Below are 17,331 nucleotides of genomic sequence, written 5' to 3'. Positions count from 1 at the left end.
GTGGAGCCCTCATGACCTGGTCACCTCCCAAAAGCCCCACCTCCTAATATCACCACCTTAGGGATTAAGTTTCAACATATGAATTTTGTTGGGGGCCGGGGTGTGGGCGGGGGGGACGGGACACATTCAGGCCATAGCAGACATCTAGTGTGCTATGATAGTAAATGAATGCAAATTGAGTGTAGAGTTTGTTAGAACAGAGCTGCTCCAACTTCCACGTGCATATAAACCGCTTGAGGGCCTTCTTAAAAATGCAGGTTCTGATTCACTGGGTCTGGAACGGGGTTTGAGATTCTGCATTTCTCACCAGGTTGAAGCTAATGCTGATGAGGCTGGTCCTGGAACACACTTTGAGTAGCAAGGATTTAGAAAATGGCAGCTCTCCTGGTCAGTCAGCTCCTACCACATAGGAGCTATTATTTTGTTTCTCTTTGATATGTTTCTTATTTCGTTAAAAACCTGCAGAGAACTCACTCAGTGCATCTTCAACAAAAAGTTAAGGTTTTATTTAGAATATCATTTTAGAGACAAAAAGCAGTTCACTTTATTTAGCAAAATAAACTTAACCAATGCATTTAAATATAGTAAATTCAAGAACTTTGGTGGTTTTTTTCTTAGATGCTTGCTTTTTTGCCAGTTGGAGTTTCTGTCTTCTGGCCCAACAGGCTTCTTTCCAAGTTAATGCAGCTATATTCCAAGGAATTGTTTTATGAAATCTGAATACTCAAACACCCCTTCTGTATTTTCACTCAACCATCATTGTATTAGATGATACATAAGGAAAGTGACTTAGGGAAGGAAGTTCAGAAGGAAATGTGTTCCCTTCTCCCTCATATTATCTTTTCAACAGAGGCCTGGATTGCTAAATGGATTATGAAAGCAAATTGCTACTGGGAGGTGATGGTCAAAAGCAAACTTAGATGGTTTTCACACCATCTGTCATCATGACTCAAAGGGAAATGCTAGCCACACCATTTTTCCAGTGAAGCCACTGCTTTACACAGAAGATACACATAGCTTCCTATTGTTATTTTCTTTTCTAATTACGTACATTTAGAAAAAAAATACAACACTGTGTTAAACAGCAGGACAGCTAGCAATGGAACATACAACACTATGCTGAAAAACCACAACAGCTTGGTTAAGCGGAGGAGAGAAACAGAGATGGTCTTCATGGAGTGAAGCTGTCAATGCCTGCCATCTCCTTAGTCTGTGACGGATCTGCACTCTGAGGGCAGGCCTTCTGAGCGCCGCCACTTTGCCAGGCGCTGCTTAAACCATTTCTGGAAGAGAGAAATGAGAAAAAATATTTGTCACATACAAAAAACTGAAATGCCTGTTCCCTTTCTAAAAGGTAGCCTCTGTGGCACAAGTGGAAAGGAGAGAATCAAGGAATGTTTCCATAGGGATGGTTCTCACTGTGACACTAAACTTTCCTGCCTCAGGACCTTTGCACATGCTATTTCCTATGTTTAGAATATTCTCTCTTTATTCTTTATCTGATGATCTCCCTGTCATCCTCACATCTCAGCTTAAACAGGACCTTCTCAATGAAGCCTTCCCTGATCACTCTATCTAAAGTGGGTTTCCCACTCATCTCCTTACTTCCCAATTTAGTATTTTGTTACTTTCAGAGAACTTTTAGCATCTGTCATGATTTACTTGTGTATTCACTTGTTTTAAATCTATATTCCCTTCTAGAATGTAAGATCCATGAAAGCAGAGACTGTATTCATCCTATCACCATTGCATCCTTAGCCACTAGTACAAAGGTTTAAGAGTTAGAAATTAATCAATATTTGCTGAATAAATAAAAGAAGTTAAAGCATCTCCTTAATGCCCCAGATAGATCTCTATGGCTGCTGTCCAAAGGCCTTCCTCATTGGTAGCAGTTAGTAAGAATTTGTTGAATAAGATTAATAGGTAACTGAGCACTGCACAACCTCAGAGCACTCCTTGGGGATGCATGGAGTAGGCCAGCCCAATCTATCCTGCTCCAGGGCCACTGAGCAGTGAGAGAAGCTAAAGTGGGCCTACCACTTTACTCAGAATCTCTCAGCTCCGTATGACTCAAATATTCACACCTTACAGAAGTGACCATGGATGTACAGAAGGCCCCAGATGGGATGTTTCTAGACACGGTATCATATGAGGCCTAGAACATGCCTATATGTTGTAAGGCAGTGTGGTATACCCTTGAGAAATCAGTGGCTGCCTTTATCTTGCTAACCGGGGTGGTACAGAGCTCCCCAAAGAGGAGAACAGGAGAACCATGCTGGGGATAGGGCCAGGGTCTGGACCAGGTTGATCAAGAGGAAACTGGGAATAAAAAACAAAGCAAAACAACTTTGAAGAGAGACTAGTGAGGAAACAGATGAGCAAGCATTGACCTACATTGGAGAGGATGAGGACAGAGCTCTATGGGAAGTCAGCACCTCCCCCAAGCTCTGTTCTCCTGTGCTTCCCAACCATTCACATGTCATGGGGTACATTGAGAAGGACAATATTTGTGTGTCACTGGTGTGTAGGCAGGCTGTGTGGTAGGTGACTACCCAGGGTTCTGTAGCCCTGGGCTCTGCCAACAGGAAGCTCTAGAGTAACTAATTGGCTATGAGAACTTGAGGAAGTCCCTAAAAATAGAGCACCAATCATCTGTAAATAAAAACGTAAGCTTAGGGGGTTTCTACTGTCCCTTCTGGTATTTCTATAATTCACCTGTTCTAGGGGTAAGGGGACGAAGAACAGCAAGGAAGCAGAAAGAGCACAGCTGTGAGATGCCAGATCTGGGATGTGCTGATGGAGATGGGATGGTGAGAAACCTCTAGAGGGCTCCCCACATAGCATGGCTTGATGCCTATACAGATACTCAGAATGAACAGGATGGGCTCTAGGAAGCTGAAAGGGAATTCAGTATATAAGCCCAAGATCAGAAGAAAGTGTGAGAATCACAGGGGGAGAAGGAGCAAGGCCTAGAGGAGAGGCTGTTGAGCTTGAATGGGGGTAAGGCTCTGCAGGACTGCTTTGGGCTCCACATCAATGCTAAGCAGGCTGAATAGCATGGGAACACACCTACACCTCACCCACCTGTACAGCAGAGTTTACACACTGAAATCCTTTACACGGTTGTCAAGATCTTACATACCTTTACACTGGGGTGGCAGTAGAGAAAAGTAATCTAAAGCCAAGCACAGCAGACTATCATGGGGGTAGACTTCTCTTTGGAGGCTACTTTCTGGGTGCCATATTTTGCTCCTGGAGATCAAATCACTACCCTTCATGAGAAGAGAGAATTCATGTAACTTTGGCAGCTTCAATCGAAATTCTACTGCTAAGGGTGGGCCCATTTTCTTCTGTAACCTGTGTGCGTGTGTTTAGTTAACTCTGGATTCTGGTATGAGAGCAGCAAGGTTCCAGTTTCATTAATGAGGTAGCTCTGTGGGGGGTTTCAAGGATGCAAGGTCTGATTAAATAGGATTTCCAGTTACTACAGCTGAATAAATGGCAGCATTGTAAAGACTGACTAATTAAAATCTGGAGGAGGAAAATCTCACTTTCTATCAGATTTCATTTAAGACAAAATGGTTGAGCTGGTCTCATTTAAAAGAGCCACCCACATCTTTACACTATGTAATGAAGCAGAATATTGATGGACTGTTACTGAAAATAACTTCAGCAGGGACCACATTTGTGGTTTTGTGAGTTGGTACCCAAATGCTTAACAAACTGAGCCCTAACATTGGGGGATGGGAGGAGGTCAAGAAAAGCTCAACTGTTTTTTGAAGATGCGTATTTTAAATCAAGTATATATATAATAATTTAGCAAAACCAGTTGCAATCCAACAGAAATCATTAAATACCTTGCTTGCTTTTTTCCCTTTAGAGCTGTATCTTATCAATCTCACGCACATCAGTGCTAATTTTCCACCTGGCTTTATCCTTCTCTTCTTTGTTTCAGTCATCCACTGGGAAAGACATTCATCCCTTGCTTGCTTATAAATGAATGCCCTCATTACCCTTGCCCATTGATGGAGATTTATTTACTCTGAATAAACAGATGATAATTAGACACTGTGATGGGAAGGGGCTGGGGCAAAGGAACATTGTTCCTGTCCTTTTCTCTAGTAACTAACATTTCATTCTTTTCAGGAAGAGACCTTTAGAGGTCTTTATTCCACCGATAAAACATCCAGTGACTAAAACCACTGGGTTCTGGGAACAAGCTCAGGACATCAAGAGGAGATAAAAATACTTGGAGACCTCCCTAAGAACCAATTCCAGTTACATTGTGCTTGAATTGAAGAGAAAGGGAAAGAGAGAAAGAGAGAGAGAGTGTGTGTGTTTGTGTGTTTGTGTGTGTGTGTGTGTGTGTGTGTGTGTGTTTGAAATAATAGAAAACACCAGATCATCCCAACCTCCCAGGGGGCTGAGGAAGGAGATTTCCCAGCCTCTTCTAAAACTGACTTCAAAATAAAAGACATAGGGCTGGGATTCTGTAAGTTTTCACCTAATTTAAATCTAGGAGATATTTAGATTACTGTATTGAGAAAAACCCATTCTAACATCCCAGTAAATGCAACTTAGAAAGTTATTTCAATTACAGCACCCTTCACTTTACTTTGAGTTCTTATGGGTGCCACCTCCACCCCCACAGAGAATTTTGTCCTGAAGTGGGACAGTTATAAAGAGGTCAGCAAATCTCCCAAGACAGAGAATGTTTCAACTTCTTAGTCCCGCTTGTCCCTGCCCCAAGTATCCGCCCTGTGAATCAGTTCTGGTAACTATCTTGCAAGAGCACTGGGCAGCTCAGGCTTCTTTTTGTTGTACTGAAGTATTACTTGTTCTAGGGAAGTTAAGAATATGATTCCATTTCTGGAGGTGGGTGGTGTTGGGGTGGGATGAGGACTCAGGCACATGAAACAAATGTTAGTTTGGCTTTAGTGACCCTTTCCCATGGAAAGGAGCAACACTAGTAAGAACAGAGATAGGGGAGGCTGGCTGCGATGGCTCATGCTTGTAATCCCAGCACTTTGGGAGGCCAAGGCAAGAGGATTGCTTGAGACCAAGAGTTCAAAACCAGCTCAGGCAACATAGTGAGACCCCCATCTCTACAAACAATTTAAAAATTAGCTTAAAAATTAGCCAGATGTGGTGGTAGTACACGCCTATATCCCAGCTACTTGGGAGGCTGAGGTAGAAGGATTGCCTGAGGCTGGGAGGCCAAGGATGAGGTGAGCCATAGTCGTGCCACTGTACTCCAGCCTGAATGACAGAGTGAGACACTCTCTCCAAAAGAGAAAAAAAAAAAGAAAGAAAAAGAAACTGGGGAAGTGTCAATACCAGACATTACTTATATGTAGGCCCAGCAGGCCCTAGCCTCCATGGAGTTATTTAAAGGGTCCTCAAGACCTGCTATAAACAAAAATAATTTTAATGACGGAAAGTTCATCATTGGGCATATGTCTCCAGAAGACACTTTCTTTTTGTAATATTTTTAAATATTTAATATTTTTATTTTTATTTACTTATTTTGAGACAGGTTCTCCCTCTGTCACCCAGGCTAGGTGGTGCAGTGGCATGATCATAGCTCACTGCAGCCTTGAACTTCTGGGCTCAAGGGATTCTCTTGCCTTAGCCTTCAGAGTAGCTGGGACTACAGGCATGCACCAGCACACCTGTTTGATTTTTTTACTTTTTTATTTTTTGTAGAGATGGGCAGCGTCTTGCCATGTTGCCCAGGCTGGTCTGAAACTCCTAGCCTCAAGCAATCTTCCTGCCTCAGCCTCTCAAAGTGCTGGGATTACAGGTGTGAGCTACTGTGCCCAGCCAGACACTTTCTTTTTCATAGGAGATACTCTTTAAAAATATAAATGTTGTTTGAGAAGATGAAAGAAGAAATCATTCTCATTCACCAGTACCCATGGGGGTAGTGGGGTGAGAGGGGAAAGAATGGGAAATTGAAAGATGACACCCAATCCAGTAAGGGCAAGCAGACAGCCTGTGGTTCCTAGGAAGTCTCTTTCTCTGAGCTTGCTAAGTGCTGCCTGTCTCTAAGCTCTGGGGTTCCAGATGCTTCCCTGCAGGTCAAGGCAGGAAGACAGAGGGGCAAGCCAAGCTGTGGTAGCCACAGGGAGGAAGAAGCTGTTGGTCCTGTGGCAGGAAGAGGAAGCCAGGGGCCCTGCTAAGAGGCTGACTCACCCCACATCCACTCATTTTGGGGCTGGGTCTACCACTTGTTTATTTGAGAATGGCAGAAGGGGGGAAATGGGAGGACTGCCTGAGAGGTGCAGAAGAACCTGCTATGCAGAGGTCTGAAATGGCTGACCTCAGTCACAGAAAAAAAGCAGGTGCCCTTTTCTTCTTCCTACCCCTAACCGGATTTTATTTCAATTCTCTAATATCATGTGAATCTTGAGGAAAGGTTGAATATAGCCTGGGAGGACTGTTGCCTAATGCAGAGGAAAGACAGCACCAAGAGAGTTGTCAGTTGTCTCCTCCTGCTCATCTAGTGATTTCTATGCCTCCTCTGTAGAGAGAGCATAGCAAGGTGGTTAAGAGTCTGGGCTTCCAGGGTTCAAATCCTGGTCCTGCTGCCTTCTGGCTGCTGTCTTGGGCAAGTATATTTAATCTTTCTGTGCCTCAGTTGCCTTATCTGGACAAGTGGGCTAATAGTATCTACCCTCACAGCATTGTTGTGACAAATAAATGATGTACTACTTGGACAGTGCCTGGAAAAATGCCTGGCAAGTATTAGCCATTACAAAGGTCAACGTAATTATGCTGCTTTATAGGTAAGATGACTGACGGCAACTCGCCAGGCACAATCAGAGGCCGAGAAGGGGTTGGACCTCTTGGTGCTGTGCCCACAATATTTCACAGCCTTGTTTTTAAAAGATAAGTTGTCTCCATGATCACTCCTCTTTTCTAAGCATAGCGTGGGATTTCAAATGATAAAATTTCAGCAGGCTGCCTTCTCAGGGGATGCCAAGAAACATGAGCTGTTAGACTTGGGTTACAGTAAATCACCTTCCTTTAAGTTCTGGTTCTGGTTGGCCAGACAGCTGTTCCATTTGCTAAAAATAGATATGTTTGCCTTTCTGTTTGACCTGTAAATGACAGGATCATCTATGGACAAGCTCTCCAAAGAGTGCCTCTGGCTTAATTAGTAAAAATAATTTTGGACTTGGGGTCCAGGGTCTTGGTCCTTGGATCTACTGGATCCATTACAAGCTTCTAAACCTCAACTGAGCATGGCTCATGGTGACAGGACAAGTGCCTGATGCTCTGGTATATAAAATAGGAAAAATAATGTCTCTGCTTTAGAGTTGAGGTTAGAAGTGTGAAGTGCTTTGGGGACCCACAGGAGAGATGCTAGATCAGTTCCAAGTAGTCTATCATGCAAAAGGATTGTCTTTCCATGACCAAAGGGAAAAGAGAAGTCGGAGTTTAGACAGGGTTTTAAAAGTCAGCTAAAGGCTCCCACATTGCACCTGTGGTTAACAACCACAGGCCGTGTTGCATTCTTTACCTGGCATTTTTCGGGATAATACAGGAGCATTTAAAAAATAGATAAGTCAATGAATGCACTTAGGGGGACATCGGCTGCCGCTCCCGTCAGCTGAAATGTCAGCTATCTACCGTCTTATAAAACGCCAGGAAAAACCTCTAAACCTTAGAGCTGGGGAATTTTTTAAAAAATCGGAACCAAATCTCCCTGGCTTCGTGCAGTGTGAGTTCTGCAGCTCGGGGGCCGCTGCAGTGTGATGTGGTGGAGAGAGCATGCTTCACGGCTCCTGCCATCCTGACAGCGCCCTCCCTCCCGGCCTCAGCCTCCTGGTTCGCCAAACCGGAGGACTGAATTTATGGCTAGCCGGTCTCTGGGGCGCCTTCCAGCTCTGACATTCCCGCCTAGAATAGATCTTCCCGAAGGTTTCGCAGACAGACCAGAGGGGACAGAGCTGGGAAGGCGAGACAGGGACAGGCGAGAGACGCTGCTCCCAACTCGCAGAGGGAGAAAGCGTGTATCCCGGGCTGCCGGGGAGAGTGGAAAGGCAAGGACTGGTGACCGAGGGGTTTCTGCACAGCTCCCGGGGAACCACGGCTGGATGGGGGTGGCGTGGAGACCGGGCGCCCATGGGAGCGGGGAAGCGGGGAGGCGGCGGCGGGAGCCATGCAGGGTCTGGGCCCCTGGGATGCGGGCAGAAGCGATGGGAGATCGTGGGGAGGGCAGCCCGGCGGGAGGCGCGGACGAACAGGACCGCCCAGCCGCGAGAAGGCTCAGCCCAGGCAGGGGTCGGGGCGCGCTGGGCGCGTGTGAGGACGCACCTGGGTCTCCTCCTCGGAAAGGCCGGCCTCGGCCGCGATGAGGCACAGCGTGGTGGAATCCGGGTGCTTGTCGACCTTGTTGAAGTTGTACTCCAGGATTTCCACCTGGTCCTCCGTGGGGCCGCTCGCGGTCTCCGCCGACATGGTCCCTGCGCGCTGCGGGGCAGGGAGAAGCGGCGGCGGTGAGCGAGGCGTGGGGCGGGCGGGACGCAGCGAAGGAAGGCGGTCGCGGCGCCGCCGGGCAGCCCCAGCCCCAGGCCGCCCCCTCCAGCGGTGCCACGGCCGCCCAAGTCCCCGGTGGCTGCACGCTGAGCGGGGGCTTACGGTTGCCCCCCACCCGGGCCTCCCTCCCCGGGCTGAGCGCTGTTGCGGGCTGACGGCAGAGCCTAGCGTCCTGCGCCTCCCGCGCCCCCCGGGACCCCTTGCAGGAACTGGATCCCTGCCTGCGACGGGAGCGAGACTGATGACTCCGCGGGCCCTCACCGACCTCCGGCTCTAAGGAAGGAGTGAAGGAAGCGCGGGGGTGATTTTGAGAAATCCCCTTAAAAACTTCCTCCCGAAAGGGGGACCTCCCCTGGGGACAGACTTGACAGATCGCGAGGGTGGGTTCGCCCGAGTCCGCGGCTAGCCGGCCTCCCCGGTAGGCGGCCTTCTGTCTCTGCAGTGGGTTGGCGCTTTAGGGCCCTCTTCAGGCAGGGCTGCACACCCCACCCTTCCTCCAAAAAAGTTCCCCGCAAGACAAGTTACTTCTCAAAGTTGGGGAGACGGAGGCGGTGCTTTTAATGTCTTTCCATTTTACAGAGATGGAGATAGGTCCGCAGAGAAGTGATTTAAGGCGGGGGATTGAGACACGGGAGAAACTTCCACCTGTGGGCTTGCATGTGCCACTCTGCCGCTCTGCAACCTCCTCCTTCAACCCTTCGCCCCCGCTCTTTCTAAGTATGCTTTAGTGAGTCCCCGGCCTGCAGTCACCAGGCCACTATTCCACAATTTACGGCAAAGAGCCTGCCTCACTGTGTGCTCCCTGAGGGGAGGACTTGCAAGATGGAGCCAAAATCCAACTGAGGAGGATCCAGTCAGCTGTTTTTTAAAATTTCAGACTTCGCTGTGATTGTACTAAAATGTACTATAAAGTCAGGAAAATGGGCCCATCACAAGCTTCAAGATCTCTTGTATCTCCTTACTTTAGAGCCAACCATTACTCTAGCAAATTTGAAGCAACATGACTTCCTGCTGGGTTCTCTCCATACCTACGAAGTCTCTGAATTGGGACCAAAAACTTAAAAATTTTAAAAATTGGCAGACGTAACCCCATCCACCTCCTCCTGCTAATTTAAGATGCATGAAGGTATAGAAAGTTGGAGTCTTCAAGATATCCTTGGCTGTGGGTTTGGCACACCTGTCAGGACCTGACTGTTGCTGACAGTAAAAGACAAGGGCAAGTGTGGGAATCACGTTGGTTTGTTGTTTTAACAAACAATTGCAAAATCATCCAGCACAATCCTGAGTAGGTTGTGATGTGGTTTGTGCCTGGGATGAGCCACAATTCACTGATGTCCCGGCAGAATGTACCCAATGCTGTTATAACCTTCTCCACTGTGACCTGCATCTTCTACTTCCTAAATAAATGTCTTTACCTCTCCTTTGGGTCACTTTGAAGGGGCTTTCAGGCACGACGGGAAGTCATTCTACTGTGAGAGTCTGGCTCAAGTCACTTGCCAAGCCACCATGAAATCCCATGTTTTTAGGGGATTCTGTGCTTTTCCACCTAAAAATCATAGCACTGATTCCTGTCACGGTGCTAGGCAGGAGAGGGTCATACCAGGTCAGAAACACTTCCTCTTCTGTGTGCACCCATTGCCCGTACCTTTGACACACAACTTCAGAGCTGGGAAGAACCTTGGAAATTACCTCTTCCAGTCTTCTTCTGTAACAGCCCAGGAAAATGAGCATAGGAAGACTAACTTTCTGAATGTTGCCCAGCTGGTGACCTGTGCTCCGCTAGACCCTTCTCAGTGGGGCAGTCTGTCATTAGTGTGGTAGGAAAAATCAGGAGGGCAGTAGTCATAATGCAGGCAGGAGCTCATTGCCATTTTGAATGGACATAGACTGTCCTAGTAGGACACCAATTCTAGCCAAAGTTGCCCACGGGAACCACCCACCACTGCTTGCTTTGCTTGAAAGAAAACAAGGGCTGGGAGACAGCTGCCTCTGATTTTACTTCTTGCCTTAGGAAGGTTCCAGCTAATTTTGTGTAACATAGTTGTGCTGGCTCTTCCATGAAAATTTTGGCTTTTTCTTTGTAGAATCCTCAGTCCTTCAGAAATATTAATTTCTAAACTGACTGTTCTGCTTATACTTTCCCCTCTTTTTTGGTTATTTAATTCCTGTTATAACACTCAAGGGCTGCTACTGGTCTTACATTTAATTTACTGCATTTTATTTTTTGAGATTTCTGTGGCTTCTTGTTACAGGACTTTGTATGAGATTTTGTGGAGAGGTCCTGGCTAACTTTAAAGAACTCCTTGGGTTAGTTGGCTGAGAACCATTGGCTTTGGTTGGCTGCTGAGACTTGTGGGAGGACCATTTGAAAGCGCCTACTTCTCCCAGGTACACCAAGCAAACCTGATTTCTAGAAACGAAGGTGGAAGATCTCTATAGTCAAATGTATCTGTTATTTCTCTGCAAAGCTCTCAGCCCTTTGCTTGACAAATGTTTGCTGTTACTTCGTTTCTTCTCTCGCTCTGTCTCTCTTAAAGAAGATATAAATCAAACTGCCTGGGTAACCTTGGCCTTATAAAGCTTTTCAACTATTTCCAGTAAGAAAACAGTTGAGAAGTTTCTCTGAAGATAGTCTAAACAATTTCAGATTAAAAGAACTAAAAATACTTTAAAGCTACTCAGACATTAATCTTAGCACAAGTTTTATTGTTGTGGCTATTCATATCTCATCAGACATTCAAGGAGTAATTTGTCCTGTGGTTATATTTTTCCTTTGTGGTTTTGGGAAGACATTGCATAAGCTTTTTCAAGATGTTAAATGCAATCTGCTGGCGTTTTTCAAAATTAATTCCAATGCTTGGGGTAGACAGTTGGGTCAACCCAATGGTTCTACTTTTGCCCCTAATCCTGTAATCATTTATTTTAAAAATATCTACTTCTATAAACTAGCTCACAAAAAGCACTATCAGCTGGAAATCTTTGGTTACCTCTGTAGTAACCAAAAAATTGCTTTGGGCTCACATTTGTCATCTTATCCTCCCTCTCCCAGTCATTCTGACCTCTTTGTAATAGCACTAATATCAAACCAAGAACAAAAGGTTATCAATGGCAGATTCTCCAAATAAACCCAGAGTCCTGTGGTGAGCTGGCCAAAAGGGAAACAAGCCAGTGGATTATTCTTTAGCCTATATTTCTTTTATGTTCACTGTGAACTTCCTGGAAGCAATGGGCTCTTGAAACATTTTGTGTTTTCCTAAGTGAGGAAAATGATGTGTGGCCACTTCCGCAAGAGAAGTGGTGGGTCTTTGGAAGGGGATGGGGTCTTCCCCTTCGTCACTTATTCAGTTACTCTGAAGGCGGTAGAAGGGGGCATCGCCCAAGCTGTCAAGGCGCCCCAGAAATTGAAAAACAGAAGTCGAGTATTCATCTGCCTCTCCAGGCTAGCACAAGAGCTGGAAGGAGAGAGAGAGAGAGAGAGAATTGTTCTTTTAAGTATAAACTTGGAGACTGGTATCCTTAAGCTAACAGCAGTGCTTCTCAAGCCTGGATGGGCTTCAGAATTACCTGTGGAAATGTCTAAGCCCACCTCTTGAACCAGAACTGCATTTTAGAAACCTAGCACGAGAGAGACACAAAAAGTATTTCAGCTCTTAAAAAGATTTGCAATTTAATCATTAAAATCAATTCTAAATATTCTTACGCCGTTCACCTGCTCTAATGCTGTATATCATCTTAACATTTAAGTAGATGGTAGGTTGAAGTCATTTTAAAGGAATAAGCTTTTAGAAGTAGATATTAGAATGACTAATTTAAACCTAATGCTATTAATCTTTTGTATATGTGGTCAGAAATTGGGAAAATGCCTTTAAAATTATAAATTAGCAAAAGAAAACAGATATTCTCCAATGCTTTCAAAAGTTCAGAAATGAAATAAAACCCTTTTAAAAACTTTTCAGAAAAAATGCATTCTTGTGTTGAGATCAGAGTTTAAGAAAGCAAATCATTGAAAGGAAAACTCCTTCCAGTTCATCACACACATTTTAAGTAAATGACTTGGATGCCAAAAGTCACAATGGAAAAGATTTGGCAGTCTTAAGTATTACTGTTCTCCTCTAATTCCTTAAATTTCCCAATGAGAAAAATTCTAAAATTTAAGTTACTATTTATGTACAAAACATATTTAATAGAACTTAGAACCAAACATTACTCTGAATACATCCCAAATACATAGCATCATTGCTACCTTTACGGGAACAAGATCCCAAATCTAAATAGGAAAATGCATTTTAAAATCTTATATTGATTTCAACTTTATATATTTAAAAAAACTGGAGAGAAATACCACAAAATGTTAACAGTGGTTATATCTAGATTGTGCAACTATGGATTTGCACAATCTAAAACATTTTCTTCTTTATATTTTTCTGCTTTTTCAAATTTTCTATAATAAGCATTTATGACTTTGGGATTTGAAAAAAAAATTTTTTTCCCCCTATATAACAATGTCCTCAATCGGACCAGTTGTCCACCTTGCTCAAAGTTTTATTTGATTATTGGTATCAAATAACATTTTTGGAAAAGTATGAGAGTTGTTCTCCAAGACTATTTAGAAGATTAGGGAAGTAAATATTTTCATTTTTTATGCAAACATGATTAGGTATCAAATAGATATATGTAATGTACATGCAAGTTATGAAGCATAAATTAAATAAACACTGGTGAACCCCGCTCAATTTAAGAATTAAAGCATTACCAAGACTATGGAAGCTACCTGTTTTTCTCCCGGAGTCCCATCCCCTTGCTGACCTGCCCCCAGAAAAAAAACACAATTCTGAATTTTGTGTTAATCATTCCTTTGCTTTTCATTTTATTTCAATTTTTTAGAGGCAGGGTCTCGCTGTCACCCTCAGGTTGGAGTGCAGTGGTGCGATCATAGCTCACTGTAACTCCTGGGCTCGAGTGATCCTTAGGCCTCAGTCTCCTGAGCAGCTGGGATTACAGGTATGAGCCACTGCGTCCAGCCACTGCTTTTTAAATTAGTTCTATCACATATGTATGGATCCCTAAAAGAACTTTTTTTTTAGTTTTGCTCTTGAGTTGTTTAAAAATGGTGTCATACCATATACAATTTTTCTGTAAATTGCTTTTTTCACTCAACAGTGTTTCCAAAACAAATCCACATTCTGCATATAGAGAAGTTCATTCATATTCAATGCTGTTTTTATTTTGTGAATATACAATTTATGTAGTAGATGTCTTTTCCTACTGGTGGATATCTAGGTTGTTTCCAGACTTTTTTCTGTTTGAACATTGCCTCTCTGAACACTCTTGTATATGCCTTCTGCAGCCTCTCTATGAGGATTTCTCTAGGGTATACAGTAGGGGTAGAACTCCTGGTTTATAGAGTGTGTGCTGTTTAGCTTTACAATATAATGTCAACTTGTATTTTAAAGTTGTTGAACAAAACTACCCCCCTTACCACCAGTGTATAGCATTTCCTTTGCTCCAAATCCTCATCAACACTTGTACGGTCAAACCTAATTTTTGCCAAAGTTGTTGTGTGTTCTTTTTACCCATGAATAGTATCTAAGCCTTCTTGAAGCTATTTATGTTTTCAGCCTGCATGACATCTTGGGGCTAAAAGTTTCCACATGTTTACTGTTTACTGTGTAAAAATATTTCCTGTTGCAGCCCAAAAGGAGAGTTGAGTTATTTTGTGAGAGTTATGGATTCTGTTTCCAGGCTAGCCCAGTTATTTCCATTGGTCACCAAGAACAATACAAATATAATGTATGGAAAACTAATTACTAAGACCCTTTGTCTGTATTATGCTAAAAATGTTACCATTTTCTCCTCTACAGAACTCCTGGGAGTCAGGATTTGATTTTGTGCTTTAAAATATGTTAGCCTTATTAATTATTGGTCCCTCCCACAAAAGTAAATATCAAAGTCTCCAAATGAAAACCACAGAGATAGATTGAAAATGACCAATTACAGAAGAAGAAATAAGGGAGAGATGGAAAGTATAAAAGAAAAATGAAAAGAAAGTGTAAAAGAAAGATGGACAGAAAGCTGTTAGGCTGTGGGTTTAAAACAGGATATCCATGTAAACTGAAATAATGCGCTTACATGTTTAAACAGCTAAGTGCCAGTTCAAAAGCAGTTTGATATTAGTTATTTTCATTTCTCTCACAATTCTCTCTTAGAAATCAGAATGGAGTTAGTTCTATTTTGAGGTTTTTTAAAAAGAGTTAAATTGTCTACAGCATCAGAGGAAGACTCAGAATTCTACCTTTTATTCTGGCTATAGCAGTAAAGGCTCTTGATTTCATGAGCATCAAGATTGATTCATTCGTCCAAATGTATTATTTTCTTTCTTTCTTTTTTTTTAGACGGAGTCTCATTCTGTTGCTCCGGCTGGAGTGCAGTGGTGTGATCTTGGCTCACTGCAACCTCCGCCCCCCGGGTTCAAGCGATTCTCCTACTTCAGCCTCCCCAGCTGGGATTACAAGTGCACACCACCACACCTTGCTAATTTTTGTATTTTTAGTAGAGATGGGGTTTTGCCATGTTGGCCAGGCTGGTCTGGAACTCCTAACCTCAAGTGATCTGCCCGCCTCCACCTCCCAAAGTGCTGGGATTACAGGCATGAGCCACTGTGCTTGGCCCCCAAATATATCTTTCTTATGCTCTATTGATGTCAGAGGTTCTAAGATATCACCAAATCACCTGTTTGAATCTTTAAGCTCTAACTTAATCATCCTCTGTCCCTTTAGTTAAGAGTTGGGGCTGGAGGCAGCCTGTCTTTTCTTTCCCACTGTGGGATATAGGCCATTTTCAACCTTTTCCTGCTTCATTACTTGGCTACTGGAGTGACATTCTTTCAGACTTCCATGCATCTCTTTAAAAAGCCCTAACATCTACTTGACATTAGGCAATAAAGATAATGGGATCTCTCCTTTCAAGTTTTGTTCTGATTCCATTTTTCACAAGAGTAAATTGAAATGCAGATGATTTGGGCAGGTTGTTCCTTTGTTCTGTAAAGTCTGAGCTCTTAACTTTTGACCCCATGTAACAATTACAGGTACAAGCAGAACCACTTGCTATCAGGATAAGCAAGCATGCTGTTCTCCTAGAACATGCTGCACTTGACTTGATGAGGCAGGAAGACTGAGATGACAGCTATACTTGAATTCATGCCATTCCCACTGGTCACCAGTGACCACACCCTCCTAGATACCTCTTATTCCTGCAAGTTTTGTCGAGTCAAGGTGTCATCAGGTTTGGTTTTTGATGGTATATATCTCAGTAGTTAGTCCATCTCTTAAAAATATGAAGTGCTGCCTTTTGAAATTTTTCAGTTCTGCATATATGATGTGTGCCTTTTTTGTTTTTTAGACAGAGTCTCGCACTGTCCCACAGGCTGGTGTGCAGTGGCACAATCTCAGTTTGCTGCAACCTCCGCCTCCCAGATTCAAGCAATTCTCCTTCCTCAGACTCCTGATTAGTTAGGATTACAGGCACCTGCCACCACGCCCGACTAATTTTTTGTATTTTGAGTAGAAACGAGGTTTCACTATGTTGGCCAGGCTGGTGATGAACTCCTGACCTCATGATCCGCCCGCCTCGGCCTCCCAAAGTGCTGGGATTACAGGCGTGAGCCACCGCGCCCTGCCTGATGTGTGCCTTTGTAGGTGCTCTGTGTAGTTGCTAAACCAGCTTGCTATTTCCCAGGTCCTCCTTTCTAGGTTGGCTTTCCTCTTGCCTTAGGAACCACTCTGTTTTAGAAACATGGCAAAATTAAGAACAAAATGAAATTGGAATTAACGTAGAAAAAAGTTCAAATAATGAGAAGTCTTCTGTACTAATTATTTGAAATGTCACTTTGCTGAGCCTCCATTTCATTTATGTAAAGAAAGAATATAATAATGTCTACCTTTGCCTAGTTCGCAGCTTTATGGTAAAGTTCTTATGATGTTATTATAGGGAACATGTCTCTCAACTGTAAAGTGCTTGCTTGGAAGATTCTTTTTTTTTTTTTTTGAGATGGAGTCTCACACGATTGCCCAGGTTGGAGTGCAGAGGCGTGATCTCAGCTCACCAAAACTTCCACCTCCCAGGTTCAAGCAATTCTCCTGCCTCAGCCTCCCTAGTAGCTGGGATTACAGACGTGTGCTACCAAGCCTGGCTAATTTTTTTTTTTTTTTTAAGTAGAGACAGCGTTTTGCCATGTTGGCCAGGCTGGTCTCAAATTCCTAGCCTCAAGTTATCCACCCACCTCAGCCTCCCAAACTGCTGGATTACAGGCGTGAGCCACCATGCCCAGCCTGATATTACTATTAAATAGCTATGAGCTAGGCTTTCAGTAAAGTATCCCCTGGATGGCAAACCAGTAAGAAGAGCTTATAAACTTCACTTCTTCTGGGTTACAATCTCTTATCTTTCTGGAACGGTAAAGCACAATGGTTGAAATTAGACCCCTTAAAAAAAAAATCCAATGCTGTATATTTGCTTTATCATAACATGTATCCCTACATGGCACTTCTCAAGAATGGCATGGCAGGGAGGGATATGATATCTTAAGCATGTTTTCTCATTATGCACTTGTACACTGTGCATTGGTTTATACTTAGTTGTTAGCATTTTCACTAAAATAATAATTTCTCTGCTCCTTCCTCACCACCATTCCCCAGTTCCTCCTCTCCTCTCATCTATTAATGAGGAGGCATAAATAGGACAGAAGATGAGTAGTGAGGAAGGTGATAACAAGGAGGAACAAATATTTTA

At 43.6% G+C, this 17,331-nt stretch overlaps 1 protein-coding gene and 1 long non-coding RNA gene across 6 annotated transcripts in view; one reads left to right on the top strand and one right to left on the bottom strand.

The window, feature by feature from the left end:
- Window positions 1–484: 484 nt before the first annotated feature.
- The window catches only part of HOPX (HOP homeobox), a 33,479-nt gene continuing 16,632 nt past the window's right edge, over window positions 485–17,331 (bottom strand). For 2 of the 5 annotated variants that reach the window (XM_008954442.4, XM_034958765.2), the window contains exons 2-3: window positions 8,323–8,478; window positions 485–1,283 (exon numbers count right to left, since the gene is read on the bottom strand). In XM_008954442.4, the coding sequence (XP_008952690.1) occupies window positions 1,206–1,283; window positions 8,323–8,466 (222 nt within the window). In that variant the 5' untranslated portion in view covers window positions 8,467–8,478 and the 3' untranslated portion in view covers window positions 485–1,205. Of the gene's footprint in view, window positions 1,284–8,322; window positions 8,479–8,765; window positions 13,012–17,331 lie in introns of those variants that run through there. The other 3 variants (XM_034958768.3, XM_034958766.3, XM_034958767.3) reach the window with 3 other exon arrangements.
- Window positions 10,797–15,509, top strand: LOC134730273 (uncharacterized). Its single transcript, XR_010111974.1, has 2 exons — window positions 10,797–10,932; window positions 14,937–15,509. It is a non-coding gene; the product is annotated as an uncharacterized LOC134730273 (long non-coding RNA).

This window comes from Pan paniscus, chromosome 3 (assembly GCF_029289425.2).
Source record: "Pan paniscus chromosome 3, NHGRI_mPanPan1-v2.0_pri, whole genome shotgun sequence".
In the NCBI taxonomy this organism is placed as follows: Eukaryota; Metazoa; Chordata; class Mammalia; order Primates; family Hominidae; genus Pan; species Pan paniscus.
The sequence above is the reverse complement of the archived record's forward strand: the minus strand, read 5'-3'. Positions and strand labels throughout refer to the sequence as shown.